The 15,756-nt window shown below is 40.6% G+C and overlaps 3 protein-coding genes and 1 non-coding gene across 4 annotated transcripts; 2 read left to right on the top strand and 2 right to left on the bottom strand.

Moving 5' to 3' along the window:
- Positions 1-653: 653 nt before the first annotated feature.
- LOC4340155 (profilin LP04-like) lies at positions 654-3,488 on the bottom strand. The gene is made up of 3 exons (NM_001402742.1): positions 3,259-3,488; positions 1,964-2,101; positions 654-1,082 (listed from the first exon to the last, which is right to left on the bottom strand). The coding sequence occupies exons 1-3, from the start codon at positions 3,379-3,381 to the stop codon at positions 948-950; spliced, it is 396 nt and encodes a 131-aa protein (NP_001389671.1). The 5' UTR covers positions 3,382-3,488; the 3' UTR covers positions 654-947.
- Positions 3,489-5,317: 1,829 nt separating this feature from the next.
- On the bottom strand, positions 5,318-8,578 carry LOC4340154 (phosphatidylglycerophosphate phosphatase PTPMT2). The gene is made up of 6 exons (XM_015786996.3): positions 8,308-8,578; positions 7,709-7,831; positions 7,408-7,501; positions 7,166-7,248; positions 6,925-7,014; positions 5,318-5,767 (listed from the first exon to the last, which is right to left on the bottom strand). The coding sequence occupies exons 1-6, from the start codon at positions 8,488-8,490 to the stop codon at positions 5,525-5,527; spliced, it is 816 nt and encodes a 271-aa protein (XP_015642482.1). The 5' UTR covers positions 8,491-8,578; the 3' UTR covers positions 5,318-5,524.
- Positions 8,579-9,695: 1,117 nt separating this feature from the next.
- Positions 9,696-14,667, top strand: LOC4340153 (ATP-dependent 6-phosphofructokinase 3). Its single transcript, XM_015786994.3, has 14 exons — positions 9,696-10,227; positions 10,713-10,759; positions 10,858-10,897; positions 11,008-11,070; positions 11,157-11,294; positions 11,739-11,897; positions 12,033-12,086; positions 12,314-12,382; positions 12,465-12,594; positions 13,112-13,152; positions 13,274-13,495; positions 13,758-13,803; positions 13,894-14,048; positions 14,157-14,667. The coding sequence occupies exons 1-14, from the start codon at positions 9,925-9,927 to the stop codon at positions 14,364-14,366; spliced, it is 1,677 nt and encodes a 558-aa protein (XP_015642480.1). The 5' UTR covers positions 9,696-9,924; the 3' UTR covers positions 14,367-14,667.
- Positions 14,668-15,351: 684 nt separating this feature from the next.
- On the top strand, positions 15,352-15,502 carry LOC112939490 (U4 spliceosomal RNA). The gene has a single exon (XR_003243203.1). It is a non-coding gene; the product is annotated as a U4 spliceosomal RNA (small nuclear RNA).
- Positions 15,503-15,756: the final 254 nt, after the last annotated feature.

The following is a 15,756-nucleotide window of genomic DNA, read 5'->3' as shown; positions in this document are numbered from 1 at the left end:
TTGTATCGAAAGCAAGCACTTAAGTGTGCATAATATTTATAGGCACCAGGTTAAAACCATATTAGGTGGGGTCCTATTTTGAGGCACTAAATTTACCATGCCAATACGAATTGAGGAACCGTACACTGATCAAGTCATAAAAAGTCAATACTGAAATTCAAATTTCCAGTTAGATTCATCAAAATTTCACCAATTCTTATAAATAAGCGAGTGGCGATCGTGGCTATCGACAAAACCATTGTATGTGGGTTTCGGTGTCCAAAGGTTCCATAAACCCTGGTCAACACATCCAAACTAGCATGCTAGACCAAGAACCCGGTACAAGACAAATTCGCTAAACAAATGATATTGACTGGCTATGGTTTTTCTTTAAACTGATTGCTCTATTAGTCTTATCTATAACGACAAATTATTCATCATCTCATATCCTCACATGCTGAACTCCCACAGGGACAGTAACAGGGTTAGACCATTCATCTGCTTTGCATGCAAAAAATTGAAAACATCGCCTTCACAAAAATTTTAGATGGCACCGACCTTATCTCTAACCATACATATTTTTCATGATCAGGAGACTGCATTAGCATGGTTAAAGCATAGAACCAGGATCATGGTAAGTGATAGAATTAAAAATCCCAACATGAAAACAGAGACACATGCCAACCCAAGCACATCAATAAAATGCAATCATCTTCATAAAGCAGAACCCACAGGTACCATGACCAGGTAAATGTACAGAACTCAGTGAATGGACAGCTGAGTTTGATACGACACGATGCCAAACATAAACCACAGGTAAATATTTTTCAACACGTTCACCAACCAACAAACCGGAGCTAAATTATTCACTCCATATCATGTGATACGCAAGCAGATGCAAGCTCACATTACTGAACCAAATAGGGAGTAAACTTAGTCCCAAATGACCAAAATAGCATATTGAGGACTTAGCAACCCTGCTCGATCAGATAATCGCCAAGCCTCTCCACAATCATGTTGCACTGGCCTGGGGTCATCGGCTCATCATAGATTCCAAGAATCAACGACAGGCCAGTCTTCTTGACACATATGCCTCCAGTGCCCTGTAAGAAACATGCAGATGGGAGTTATAGACCAAATTTTTTTTTTTAAAAAATGGAAAATAAACAGAGAAACAAATTGAAAAGCATTCCACAGGTTTCTGTAGTGTTATAGGAATTTCATACAAAATCATGCAACTTGCGACAAATGCATTCTGCATTAGTTAAACAGTATTCAGAGCAGGGATACCCAAACAAAATAGTATGAAATTGCCACAGATATTTACCAGCAATAATCTAGTAGTTTAACCACTAATAAATGGTACTCTCCGTTAAACATTCAATGTCTATTCGACTAGTTAACGACTGCAGCCTGTGAGTTATTGACAGCTAGAGAAAAGACAGGGAAAAAAATAATCCAACCTCCACTGCTCATCAAATCAAAGATGCAATCAACATGGTGCTAGTGAAAGCAGAACTTTTATTGCAACTTCATAATGAATTTTTTTGAGCAACATGAATATAAGGACTATACATGCCAAGGACTATTAATCCTGCCTAGCAGTTGTATAAAGTCAACTTCTAGATTCCAGACTACGTATACCAGACCATGAGTAATGACACCCTAAAGCAAGGTATTCATCAGAAGCTTTCATTAATGAGGTAACCTAGCATACAAGTATAACTCCTCTACTAAGGAATAAACCAGCAGTCGTTTCGTTATTTAACATTTAATTAGATGCAACATGCTTTCATAAATGAGGTAACATGGTATAACACCTTCCCTAAGGATTAAAATAGGAACGATATCATTTACCATGTTCATAACTTCATATGAGCCATAAAAAGAAACACATAAAGAATTCAGTTAATCTGTCAAAACTAGTACAGTCATAAAACATTGCTGATATCACACACGTTTCATTTGAAAAACAAAACTTTACCTTCTTTCCTCGGATGACAACCCCTGGTTCACCTTGGATCACCATGTATTTTGTGCCCCCAAGGAAAAGACCAGTTGGTGCGAGACTGCCGGGTTCATCAAAGTCCTTCATGATGCCAGTAATCTCCTCAGGCTTGTACTGCAACAAAGCGCCAGATGCAGAAAACAAGAAAAATTTAGAAGGCAGAATAGGAGTATCTATACAGAATTTTCAAGTGAAAAATTCTTCTAATGGAATTCAAAGACACGCTACATTAGACCTCTGTTGTAAATTCAGTCACTCGCTATTGCAACAAGATAGCTATTATCGTCACCACAAAATCATATAATATGCCTGTCAAGTAAGATCTACGGTAATGTTGGATCTGCTACAAATGGTCAAAAGGATGGGGACAAAGCTATGCGATATAAAAAGGCACTTCACAAGACAGCTACATGATTACATAAAATACGCACTTAGTACATCAGAGAAGTATGTCACCCTCAAAGAAATATTCCAAATAGTGTAGCATTCTAAGCACCACGATCCACACAAACATATCCAATATGCTTTAGCTAACCTTAAGCAGCTATTCCATCAATGATATTGTTTTCATGGTATTCACATATAACAAATGATAAGTTCCTATGCAGCTAGTAGTATGACTTCGAATTCCCTGGACTAAAGAAATTCTCTAGAATCGAAGACTAAATCCTCACCAGAACGGTATAACATCTGCGTGCCAATGAACTCGATCTTGCTATTTCCACCGGCGATTCCACCATTAATTCAACCCAAATTCAAAACGCCTCGGTGTTTCCCAGTTTCCCTCCCACCAATGAACTCGATCTTACTGTTCCCACCGGCGATTCCACCATTAATTCAACTCAAAATCAAAACGTATCTCCTATTCACAGCTAGTATTTCCCTCCCACAACAGATAGCAATCGCTAGTATACACCTCCCACAACAGATAACAGTAGCATGGCAATGAATTTGATCTTGCTATTTCAACCGGCGATTCCACCATTGGTTCAACTCAAACTCAAAAACACATCTCCTATCCACAGCAGAAATATTCCCCTCCTACAAAGATCCCTTCCTATCAAGCGAAAGCGCGGCGGAAACAACACCATAAGCGTACAAGATCCACACCTAGATCATCATCAGCCAAGATCCGGATCCCAGCCCGCGCCCGATCGGGATCGCGGGCCTTTAGATCCGCGCGTGGGCAGATCTAACACCACGCCCACGCCCACGAACGAAACAAGTAGCAGATGGAAACGAGACGGGGAGAGGAGAGGAGATGGGATTACCTGCGGGAAGTTGGGGGACTGCGCCCAGACGCTGCCGTCGTGGCCGACGATGGCGGCGGCGGTGAGGTGGTTGCCGTCAATCTCGCACATCAGGTGGTCGTCGACGTACGCCTGCCACGACATCTTCGCCTCACCGGCGGCGGCCGCGCGCGCTCGCTCGCTGCTGCTGCTGCTTTGCTTCGCTGCTTCGTCGACTCGGTCTGCTTGGATCGCACGCGTTGTCTTTGACGGCTGGAGGAAGGGGGGGAGAGGGGGAATATATCGTTTGCGTGTGGGCGACTACGGGTGAGGGTGAGGTGGAACCCTACTTTTTTTTTCCTTTTTTTTATTTTCAGTATATTTTTATTTATTTATTATGTTTTTAATAGTGGAAAAAATATAAGGAATTTATTTTGTGGAGTACTACCTCCGTTTCAGATGCTCACATTCATATAGATGTTAATGAGATTTATTAACATATATATGAATGTGGGCAATGTTAAAAAGTCTTATAATACTACCTCCGTTTTTTAATAGATGACGCCGTTGACTTTTTCTCACATGTTTGACCATTCGTCTTATTCAAAAATTTTATGCAAATGTATAAGATATAAATCACACTTAAAGTACTATGAGTGATAAAACAACTCATAACAAAATAAATTATAATTACGTAATTTTTTTGAATAAGACGAATGGTCAAACATGTGAGAAAAAGTCAACGGCGTCATCTATTAAAAAACGGAGGGAGTATAAAACGGAGGAAGTAATAACTATTTGATAGCAATGTGAGTATAGCGAAACATTATACTCCCTCCATCCCAAATTACGAGGTTTATACTTTTTTTACATGGTCTTTAGTGACATATTTTGACTATTAATTTATTTAATGTTGGTTCTAACGAATATGAAATTATCATCACGTTAAAGTACTTTAGAATATGAATCTAATAATATAACATGCGTAATACTTAGCATAGATATGATTAGTATGATTGTTAGTCAAAAGTTACTGAGTTTGATTTTTATTAAAAAGAGGACGCCCTCTAATTTGGGACGGTGGGAATACTTTTTTGCATGGATGGATTCAAAGCGTGGTTAGTAGATTTATTTTTTTTTTTACTTTGTGTTGACTTGTTCGTAGAGGGGGGCTGTTTTTCACAAGGTAGCTAGCGGTTACCGGTGTGAATATAGCAAGATTTAGTATAGTTATTGGTAGTGTGGGTTTCATTCAAGTTCAATAAATACGAATTATAATATTTTTAGTTTTAAAAAGCAACACAATAATACCATCTATATTGGATATGTAGTGATATGCGTTTCGGTTAAAAGTGGCGGTAACCACGAACAACATGTTAACTAAAGAGGTGGGTCCATGAACCGTGTGCATTTGATATAGCAAAGATATTTGTTGTTACTTTACAATTACTGGTGAAATTATATGAAGAGAAACTTTTGTATCCTAAATATTTTACAAATAGAAGGATCTTATCATATCATAATAATATAAAAGCATTGCGTATTATAAGATTAAATAATTGAATGGAAGAACTGAGAACATGGTGTATTGGTGTCCCACTCCCAGAGAGGTGGCTATCGTGAAAAAAGAGCATCTCTTTTCTTCTTATTCTTCTTTATTTTGTTTTTTTTTCTTATGGTGTTATTCTTTTCTTTTCGAGAACTTGCTTTTGGTGGTTTCGTTACAAGTACTAACCAGATCTGCTCTTTTGTGTACAATTGGTTTCTTTTATCTTCAGATCCCATCAGGGTGATCTGAATTTAGGTAACTGGAATGACAAGTGAAACTTGCAGAATTGAAGTACCGATTTTGCAGTTCAATCGGGATTGCCATCTCCTGAGAAGAAAATTTGTATGCTAAATTAAAGTTGTTAGCTACTTAGCTCCATATCGTTTCAACTGGCAATCAGGAATGCAAATTCGACTATGTATTTGCAATGCATTTGTACAGTACTAATTCAACATAATGTCAACTGGCCTGCAGCTATTTTGGCTCAAATTTTTGAAACATTCTGCTTAAAAAAACTCATGCCCTGATTTTTGAAATTTACCCTAGCAAATCTTGAAGCAAGGAACAAACAATCTTGAATTGATAATAGGCACATACATACATAACAAATAGGATGAATATGGGCAGCTATATACATTTAGAACGATGGCAACGCAACTGAATTCCTTCCCCTGCGAGACACCATTTCGGCTAAACCGGTGTTGAGGTACATGCATATGCCTCAGAGTCTTGGATTATTGATGCTCAGCTAGAGAGGAGTCACTTCAGAGATGGAATCAAACATGAGAGCATATTTGTCATTGGCTTGGTTGGGGTAGTCTTGTGAGAAGACAAGCTGGCATGCTCTGTAATATCAGGAATATTAGCTGCTGTTACTTCAGAGCTCTCCAAATCTGCTTCTGTTACCGATACCACATTCCCTGCTGGAGATGCTGCTGCTGAGTGGCTTGTGACTGTGGGAAGTTCTGCTTCTGCATTCTTCTTGCTGAAATCTTGAACCACCTACAAGGATCAAAGCCACCAAGAATGTAAGCTGATTTATTCCAAGAGGACAACACTAAAGTATAAACCAGAGAAAGAAATTGTCATTCCAGGAACTACAATTTTGTGAAGTTCTCAGTAACACATTGCTGGAGAGTAAATAATAATGCACATGCCATGTGCCATAAGGGAATGAGAGATACACCAAATAGATATCCGGGACCCCCTGTGTTTTGGCAGTGGCACCTAATTAAGGCAATCATAAGCACAGAGTATCATCAGTAGAGCTGTGAGCTCAGCCATACACGAGAGAAGGGAAGATAGAGATAACCCCCTGCTCTCTCTTAACAGATCGAGGAAGATAAAGAATCCAACACCTTTTAAACTGAAGTACACTTTACACTCAACCAATCTCTTATAATTTAATGTATGTCCAACTCACAAAGTCCTAACTGAATGGCAATGCACAGGGAAGACAACCAGCCCTCAGGCAGCACTGGCCTGGCTTGTGCGATGGCTGTAGTGTTCATGGCCCCATGTTGGCACTGATAGGGGGTTTCCCACATGACAGCATAAATCATCTTTACTCTTTTGCTAAGGAACAGGCTAGATTTGGGCCCATGGAGAATCCATTTGGTCCACAATAAAATTTGGTGCAACGCCAGAGCAAAAGTAGCTAAATGTCATAATCCAAGCAGCTTGCAGATAGCAGCATTGCTCCGCAAATATGATTGTCATGTTTACATGATAATAAAATATAAAACTAGCTCGTAGTTAAGGTCCTAATTCAAGATTCAAGTTGTAGGACAGTAAGAGTAACAACAACAATATTTGTACTCTATATACTTTATGCAAGCTTTATTTCCTAGATGAAGGTGCCTGCATGTCATCCCAAATGACAGAAAAAGATGCTAAATAAGAATGCGATATATGCTCTCTCAGTTAGTTTACAGTATGCCACTAATCACTTTCTTGGCAATGTCCACTAAAAATATACGGCGTGAGGAGATAATGCATGTAACTTATCAAATCTTATGAAGAAACAATCGGAAAGTGAGATACAGCATATTTGTTAGTGCAATGGACCTCTCACCCATTCAACAAAAATAAATCTCGTTAATGCAGTGCATTGAAAATTTAAGATATGGAAAAGGTGAGTTAGGATATCCTTTTAGTACCCTCCATTGAGAACGAGTCAGCAACACTCGAGCCCTTTTAGACCGCACATGCTCAAAAGCTGTAGAAGGCGTCATATTCTTGTATTTCACCTGGTGAAATGGATCATTTAACAAAATGCATGGATTACACTAAAACATCAATGTGAAATTATTTCCAAATAAGTAGTATGTGATGACTTTATTCTCATTATGGATCTGAACTTCTCAGTTCAATCACCAAAAGATGGGTAATTAGGACTACCAGATAACACAAGACAATAGTTGTACTCCTGCCCCTTCCAGCTTTGCAATGGATGTATGTCATCCTCCCACAAGATGCATTTCCTAATAAGAAATATTCAGAGATGTCATATTTAAATTTAAAAAAGAGGTTGACAATAGAAAACCTGAATGGTCAACAAGTCATCCACTAATTCTAGGATGATCAACTAATTAAATGGCTAGTTAAAAGTTTCACATTGGGCTAATCTATTGCTCACTTACTATGTATGAAATCAACAGCTCGACTAATATCCACAAGTGAGGGAGCAAACATATAATCTCTTGTAGGAATAACAAGGTGATCAATCCCACGAGACTGAAAATTTCAGCAGAGGAGCATTCCGTGTCATAAGAAACTTCCAATTGAACATAACTGAATTTGCAGTAAGCCAACAACCTTTCATCAGACTCTGTCACCAGAAGTTTTCATGAAACATTTTAGTGCTAAAGTCTGAACTTTCAGAGATGGCATTAATCTTCTTACACAAAAGAGAGAAAAATAAAAATCTTGTTAACAGCTTGCCTGATACATCGACGATGGCACCAAAGTCTCAAATGGTTCATTCAGGGTTATGACACCATACACCCCAAGCTTCTGCAACCGAGGAACATCCCTACGGAATGGAACAGCTCCAAGCAAAATGAACTGGAAAGAGGACAATATTGACAAATATTAGACTGATACTTCTCAATCCTTATAGTCATCAGTTAGGAGGCAGATATATAACACACTGAAATGTCTGCTAAGAAGAGCAACAACTTCTTTCTTGCGAGGTATCAACACCATAACTCTACATTCACCGTAACTCTATGTCCAATTGGATATATGCAGCCTTTTTAAATTAGGAACTTAGCCTATCGAATAGGAAACTTAGCCCTCAAATAACCCAATCTAAAATTCGTTCCTAGAGATTTGAATTCAGGACCTTGGAGTGCTACTCAGGTCCCTGCAACATTCGCATACATATAGTTACATCTGGGGTAAACTGGGCAAGAACAACTCCAACTCGCAACAAGCCAACAATGCTAGTATGTTCGTAATCATGAGAATCAGTTGATACGCGTTGGACAGGAAGAACTAAGCAGCATCGCGGGCAGTTGCCGACAACAACTACAGCTCACCTGATCGACCTCGTCCCACCACCGGAACTCGGCCTGGACCTTGCTCCGCACCACGTTGTACAGCAGCGTCGGGTAGAACAGAGCCCTCGCCATGGCGCCCACCGCCGCCTCCTTCGCCTTCGCCTTCCTCCGCTCCCCCGCCGCCACCCCGCGCCTTCCTCCGGCCGCCTCTACTACGGCCATGGCCGATTCTCCCTTCTCCCTCCCCTGCAAACGCAAAGGAATCCGATGAACAAGAAAAAAAAAAACTGGTCTTCGAGTTGGGGAATTCGGGGTACTACAGTAGAGCAGCATATGGACATATGGTGCCACCTACATCGTCCACGTGGGATGATGGCATCGAGCACGCATCTCAAAGCATAAAGGCCCAAAGTGGCAGCCTTGGCCCAAGCCCACTTGTGGCACTGCTCCGTCCGTCCACGTACTCGCTCCGTACCAATCCATGTCCAACGTTTGACCGTCCGTTTTATTTGAAAAATTATAAAAAAATTAAAAAGATAAGTCACGCATAAAGTATTAATCACGTTTTATCATCTAACAACAATGAAAATACTAATTATAAAAAAATTTCATATAAGACGGACAGTTAAATGTTGGACACGGAAACTCATGATTTGTTTTTTTTTTGACGTAGGGAGTAGGTCGGAAGACAGCACGATTCTCAAAGCATAACGGCCCATGTGGCAGCCTCGATCCAGCCCACTTGTGAGCTGTGATCAGGGCAACTGGCCAAGAGCAGTGCAAGACCTGACTAGAAAAAACCTAAAGGTGACACGTAGGATAAAACACTCCAAAGACACTATTCACAATGTAGGTTATCTATGGTGGGACCTAAAATTTCTTTTGCATTTCAGCCCCCACATCAGAGGGGCTGCACCTTCCCTCTCCGATATAGTATTTTATTTGTCACATAATATAAGTGATTTTGAAATGATCTAATATATATTAGTATTACAAATTTAGATAAAAAAAACCTGTCGCATCTCTCCGATATACTCTCTATGTCCAGTTTTGGACAATGCAGTGTTGCATCCCTTTAAAATCTTTTATATTATGCGACGGAAAGAGTAGCACGGTTTGGTGTGTACAGTCCATTTTGCCAGTGGTCCCCACTCGTAGATCTGAGAAACCGAGGACTCCAGTTGGACGCGAGTTTTCTTCCAAAGATGCGGGCTCCACCTCTTTTCTCCTACACGCCAATCAGCTGTCCTACGTGGACTGATGAAGGCAAACGCCACGTAGGAGCAATGCGAAGGGTCTCAGGCCAAAGGCATCGAGCACGAATCTCAAAGCATAGAAAGCCCAAGTGGCAGCGTGGGGCCCACTCCCACCACAAGTGGCGGACGATCCTCCAATACCTCCGCTTCCTCCGTTTCCTCCGTCCCCCCATCTCCTCTTCTCCTCCTCCCTCCACCACCACCACCCCCGCGTCGTCGTCACCATTCGTCCATCCGTTCGCTCTCCTCCCCTCCGCCGTCGCCGTCACCGTCACCCTCCTCGTCGTCGTCGTCACGCGCCACCGTCGCCATCCATCCGTCGCCGCTGCCGCCCCACTCGCAGCGAAAGAAAAACCGAAACGAACCCGATCCGAGATGGCGCCCGCACACCGAGGCCCCCATGGCGTCGCCTCCAACCGCCTCCGCCTCCGCCAGTGAGGCCGCGGAATCCGGCAGGCGGAGCGCGCCGGGGCCGATCGACGTGCCGAGCCCGAGGGACCACCTGCACCACCTCCTCGACCGACGTGACACGCCGCGGGTCGTGCACGTGGAGGGGACGACGATGCAGCGGCAGCGTGGGGAGGCGGCGGGTGACGCGGGGGCGGCGGCGGCGGCGAAGCCCGAGGTGAAGCTGGTGACCGGGGATGGCGGGTACGTGCTCGAGGACGTGCCGCATGTGTGCGACTACCTCCCCGATCTACCGGTGAGTCTCCGCCGCTTGCCGGCCGTCTCCTCCTCTGCGTTGGATCGATCTGGGGATTGGGGTTGGGAGGGGAGGGGAAGGGAGGGATTGCCGCGGCGCTAGATCCATGGTTCGTGTGCGCATGCGCGAATGTGTGGGAATGTGCGATCCGATTAGGATTCTGTCCAATCCAAAGTTGCGGTTAACTTTTGTTATTTGTTTATTCGAAAGTAAACCAATTTGTTCGTCAGTTATGTTTGTGCGTACGGATATACGGCCGTGGGCACTTTTGGGGATTGGAATAGTGATGGCTTTGGAAAAGCCTCTCCTTTTTAGAGAGGGCAGTTGAACTCCGTTAAATTTGTTTTATTTCTGTGTGCTTTTAATTTGATGAGGTAGTTGTAGGTGATACGTGATGATTAGTCACATTGGCCTTGTGATAAATGTTGAGTCTTCGATTCTATTTCGCTGTGATTATGATGGCCATTGTCTGTTGTTTGATGCAGACATACTCAAATCCACTGCAAGATAACCCGGCATACTCGGTTGTGAAGTAAGACTGAACCTGCCAAGTTGATTTTTTCAATCCATTTCTCCTTTTCGGCGTTTCTCATGTGTGTGTTAATTTGACTCGAAATATCCCGTTTGCAGGCAATACTTTGTAAACCCAGATGACACTGTCTGCCAGAAGGTGAATTCTTGATAAATTTGCAGCGAGCTCATGTTCCATTCCTTTGAGTCAATGCTTGTAGTTATGCAAATTATTCATTTTGATCCAATGATTATGATTGTTCAATGCAGGCCATTGTTCACAAGGATGGCCCTAGAGGCAACCACTTCCGTCGTGCTGGGCCTCGACAGAGGGTATATAACATTGTATTCATATACTAACACAAATAAGTTGGAAAAAAACTATTCTTTTTTTCTCACTTCATATTATTCCTGGTCAGGTGTTTTTTGAATCGGATGAGGTCCATGCATGCATTGTCACATGTGGAGGACTGTGCCCTGGACTGAACACTGTCATTAGGGAAATTGTATGTGGCTTATATGACATGTATGGTGTCAGTAGGGTACTTGGAATTCAGGCAAGTCATTGCACTGCATCACAAAGTCCATATACAGTATGCAGGCGATCATATTTCCTTCTAGTTCTGAAAATTACTTTATTCCTGAAGTATCATTCATGCCATTTTGGACTTCTTTATATTTTTCCAGTCGCATCAACCAATTCAGGGAGGTGCATCACACCCGTATTTGCATTTGCATTTGGCAATGAATTCTTATTGAAGAGAATGTATGAACAATGGGCAATTTGTTTTGCACAAATCTCTATACTCAATATAACATCCTGAATACTGCCAAAACGAATTCTTCAACTTTAAAATTGCTGGTGTGCTGCAATGTTTTTTTATATGTGTGATTAAGGGTCATATGGAAAAAGGATCAATGACATTACAAAAGCTAAGAAAATTAAAATGTAATATTGGAGCACTGTCTTCCTCTAATTTTGTTTTCTGTGTTTTTCACAGGGTGGGTATAGAGGTTTCTATGCTTGTAACACCATTGACTTGAGTCCAAAGAGTGTAAACGACATTCACAAAAGGGGTGGAACTGTTCTTGGGACATCACGTGGAGGCCATGACACCATGAAGATTGTTGACAGCATCCAGGATCGTGGTATAAATCAGGTAAAGGAAATGGATGCCATTTTATTACTTTTCAGACACTGTTTTATGAATCAATTTACAGATAGTATGAAGATTCTTCTACCTAACTGAAACATCTTACATTCAGCGTTGGTTACAAGTTTGTGCATTGTCCAGGTTTATGTAATTGGTGGTGATGGTACTCAAAGGGGTGCAGGAGTGATTTTTGAAGTAAGCATGATTATATATCATCTCGAAGTGTTCAACATGATCAAATTATAGTTTTTACTCCCAAGGGTTGGTAGGGTATTTCATTATAAATAAAATGGACGCAGTATATCCTTTAGAACTCATCCTCTTAACCAAATGGTATAATAATTGAAAGTCGATCAACTGTATTCCCCCTTTTTTTTAGTAACATGTTTGTAAATGTGACTATGATTGGACTCTTTTTACAGGAGATTAGAAGACGTGGTCTCAAGGTTGCTGTTGCTGGCATTCCAAAGACGATTGATAATGATATACCAGTAATGATCTTTTTCACATTATATTGACATTAGGGTATGAATTATGGTGTATATGCATAATTTGTTTCTACCCTATGTGCAGGTAATTGACAGATCATTTGGTTTCGACACTGCAGTTGAGGAGGCCCAACGTGCAATAAATGCTGCTCATGTAGAAGCTGGAAGCGCCGAGAATGGTATAGGCCTCGTAAAGCTAATGGGTCGACACAGTGGTATGTTTCTTGGCCACAGTGATATGTCGTGCTGGAATGAAACATTATTAGCCCATCATATACTTAGGTCAATTCAGCACAATAGTTTCTATGCTAATATCTTTATTCTGAAAAGACCTTTCTAAGAAATTTTGGTGAGTCTATGCAACTCTTATATCTATTTCTGTTATTACAATGGAATTCCAGTAAAGCATTTGCCTAACAATCTTTTTGAATTTATATGCGAGAATAGGGATGCATGTATTATTCTGCTATGGCTACTTGCAAGTAGTAAATATGACATGTGCGAGCTTATTGGATTTTGCGAGTTCCACATCTTGGGCTATACTTGGCTCAATTCCATGTTTCTGGATGTAGTACACTGAGATAATGTAATCATGAACTAGATAAGCTGCGCACACATATGTTCTGTAGTAATTTCCAGAATCTAGAGCGAGAGTGAAACTTTGTCCACATATCTATTCCTTTGTGCAATACGATACTACATTTATAACTTTGCTGTGTTTCACTGATGCAGGTTTTATTGCACACTATGCTACTCTAGCCAGCAGAGACGTGGTATGTTCACATCTCTGTCAAGCTGAAAACATTTATATATATCATTTCTGTGATTTTACTAAAAAAAAAGGGGTTTAATTTTCTCCAATTGAGGTGAGAAACTTTTTTTATATTTTGTCAGGATTGTTGCTTGATTCCAGAGTCACCTTTCTATCTGGAAGGTGAAGGTGGCCTTTTTAGATATTTGGAAAAGCGTCTGAAGGAGAATGGTCATATGGTTATCGTTGTTGCGGAGGGTGCAGGGCAGAAACTTATTAATGAAACAAAGGAATCAATGGGGAAAGATGCTTCAGGCAATTCGATTCTTCTTGATGTTGGTCTTTGGTTATCTCAAAAGATAAAAGTAAGACTCTTGAACATTGTTTTACATCTCCCATCAATCTCTACTCTACTGTCTATTTATTGGACTGGTTACTGACTTGAATTACTAGTGAAGTAGCTTTTCTTATACTTAGTATACTTGGTTCATTTCGTTATTTTGTTATCAATGACCAAATTAAACTTATTTTCTTACAACATTTGCTATATGCCTCTGTATTTCTCTCTTGTCTAAAGCTTGCCAAATTAAAGTTATTTTGTTATCAATGTTCTATTTGTAAATTCAGGAGCATTTCAAGAAAATCAAGACTACTATAAATCTCAAGTATATAGGTCAGTCGCCTCTTTTATTCTACTTTTAGCATCCCAAGCTTTGCTTGATTTCACTGTAACAAAATCTCAGATCTTATGCTTCTATTGCAGATCCTACATACATGATACGTGCCATTCCTAGCAATGCATCTGACAATGTGTATTGCACACTGTTGGCACACAGTGTGGTTCATGGAGCCATGGCTGGATACACTGGTTTCACTGTTGGCCAAGTAAATGGTCGGCATTGCTATATCCCGTTTTACGTAAGTCATTCGCTATAGGGCAGTTAAACTTTCTGTTAATACAAAAAAAAAAAAACTCTGCTCCACTGCTCTCCATACTGATTACTGTCTTATCACTAAAATTTTCAGAGGATCACAGAGAAGCAGAACAAAGTTTCAATTACTGATAGGATGTGGGCAAGACTTCTCTCCTCAACCAACCAGCCAAGTTTCCTCAGCAAGAAAGATGTGGAGGACGCAAAGATGGAAGAAGAGAGAGCATCCAAGTTTTTCGATGGGCCGCCTCCCAACCCCAAGGTTGAAGACAAAGTCGCTTCCAATGGCAAGGCTGTGAAGTGAGGCAGAAGGCTACTGATCTATTATGTGCAGATGGATTAATTATTACTCAATAATGTCAGTAATCTATCTATGGCTAGTGAGATGGATTAGTAAATAATATTAGTATATCTATGGCAAGTGATGCTCAGCTCTTCCTGTCCAAATTAAAATGCCGAGAATAGATCTCCTCTAGCAGGTTATCGTCATTATATTTATGTTACTGCTGTTTGCTTGCTGTTTATGGTAGGCATCTCTTGGAATGCTATAATTTTTTTTCACATCTAATGTGATATGTCTATATTGCGGTAATGTTCAAGAACCATGGAACATTGTTCAGATGTGCAGTAAATTATTAACTTGTTCCGAAGAATTATGGTTGGGGTGAAACTTGAAGCACGCAAGATGCTCTCTGTAAACGAATCATTATACAAGTGAGAAGAAATCTGATAATGGAAAACTGATGATGGGGAAGTTGTCCAAACCTGCATTATACGTAATAGCTGCCATTTCAACCTGCAAATCCTTTTCAGATTTAACTGCGTTGGCGTGCGGAGCGGTGCGAGCAGAGAAGACCGGAGGAATTTTGTCATCACTTCGGAAAAAAAACGAGATAGTATATAGCTATTAGTGTATTGTTAATTAAGTATTTAAAATTTTAAAATAGATTAATATAATTTTTTAAATCAACTATCGTATAAAATATTTTCAGAAAAAATAGACCGTTTAAAAATTCGAAAAGTGAGTTTTTTTTACCGCATCAGCTGAACAGAGCCTGAGATTGGGCCTGAACGGATTTGTTGCTTACCTTTTGCCTTTTATATTGGGCCGAACGAGGCGGCCCGTACGGCCCACAAATCGGCCCGTGCGAATGGCGGTTGGCCTCGTGCTTGATTGGTCTTTTCGATCTCCGCGTGTTCTGCTTGGTTTAGTACCACCTCGGTTGTCTAGCGAGCTGTGCAGGAGGGGCGCGGGTATAAAGAGGGGAGGTGGGCGAACGGGAGAAGGCATCTTTGCGCTTGGGGCAATGACGCAGCTAGTGAGGTAATACCGAGGCGCGTCAATTGCTGGTTGAAAACTATTTCCAAACCCCCTCTTTGGCCCTTCCGGGCCACTGAGAATTTCTGGAAGGGTTCCTTCTCTTCGGAGAGGGTAAAGCCCTACAAATCAAATTGAAGCTTCGAAATTATTACTCCCTCCGTACGCTGTAGATGACTATTTATCTTATTTAAATATTTTTAAAATATGAAAATATTTATGTTATGTTTAAAGAATATTCGATGACAAATTAAGTCATAATAAAATAAATAATAATTACATAAAATTGTAATATTTATGTTATGTTTAAAGAATATTTGATGACAAATTAAGTCATAATAAAATAAATGATAATTACATAAAATTTTTAAATAAG

Source organism: Oryza sativa, chromosome 6, assembly GCF_034140825.1.
Source record: "Oryza sativa Japonica Group chromosome 6, ASM3414082v1".
NCBI classification, from domain to species: domain Eukaryota; kingdom Viridiplantae; phylum Streptophyta; class Magnoliopsida; order Poales; family Poaceae; genus Oryza; species Oryza sativa.
Note: the sequence above shows the minus strand (reverse complement) of the source record. Positions and strands in the feature narration are given on the sequence as shown.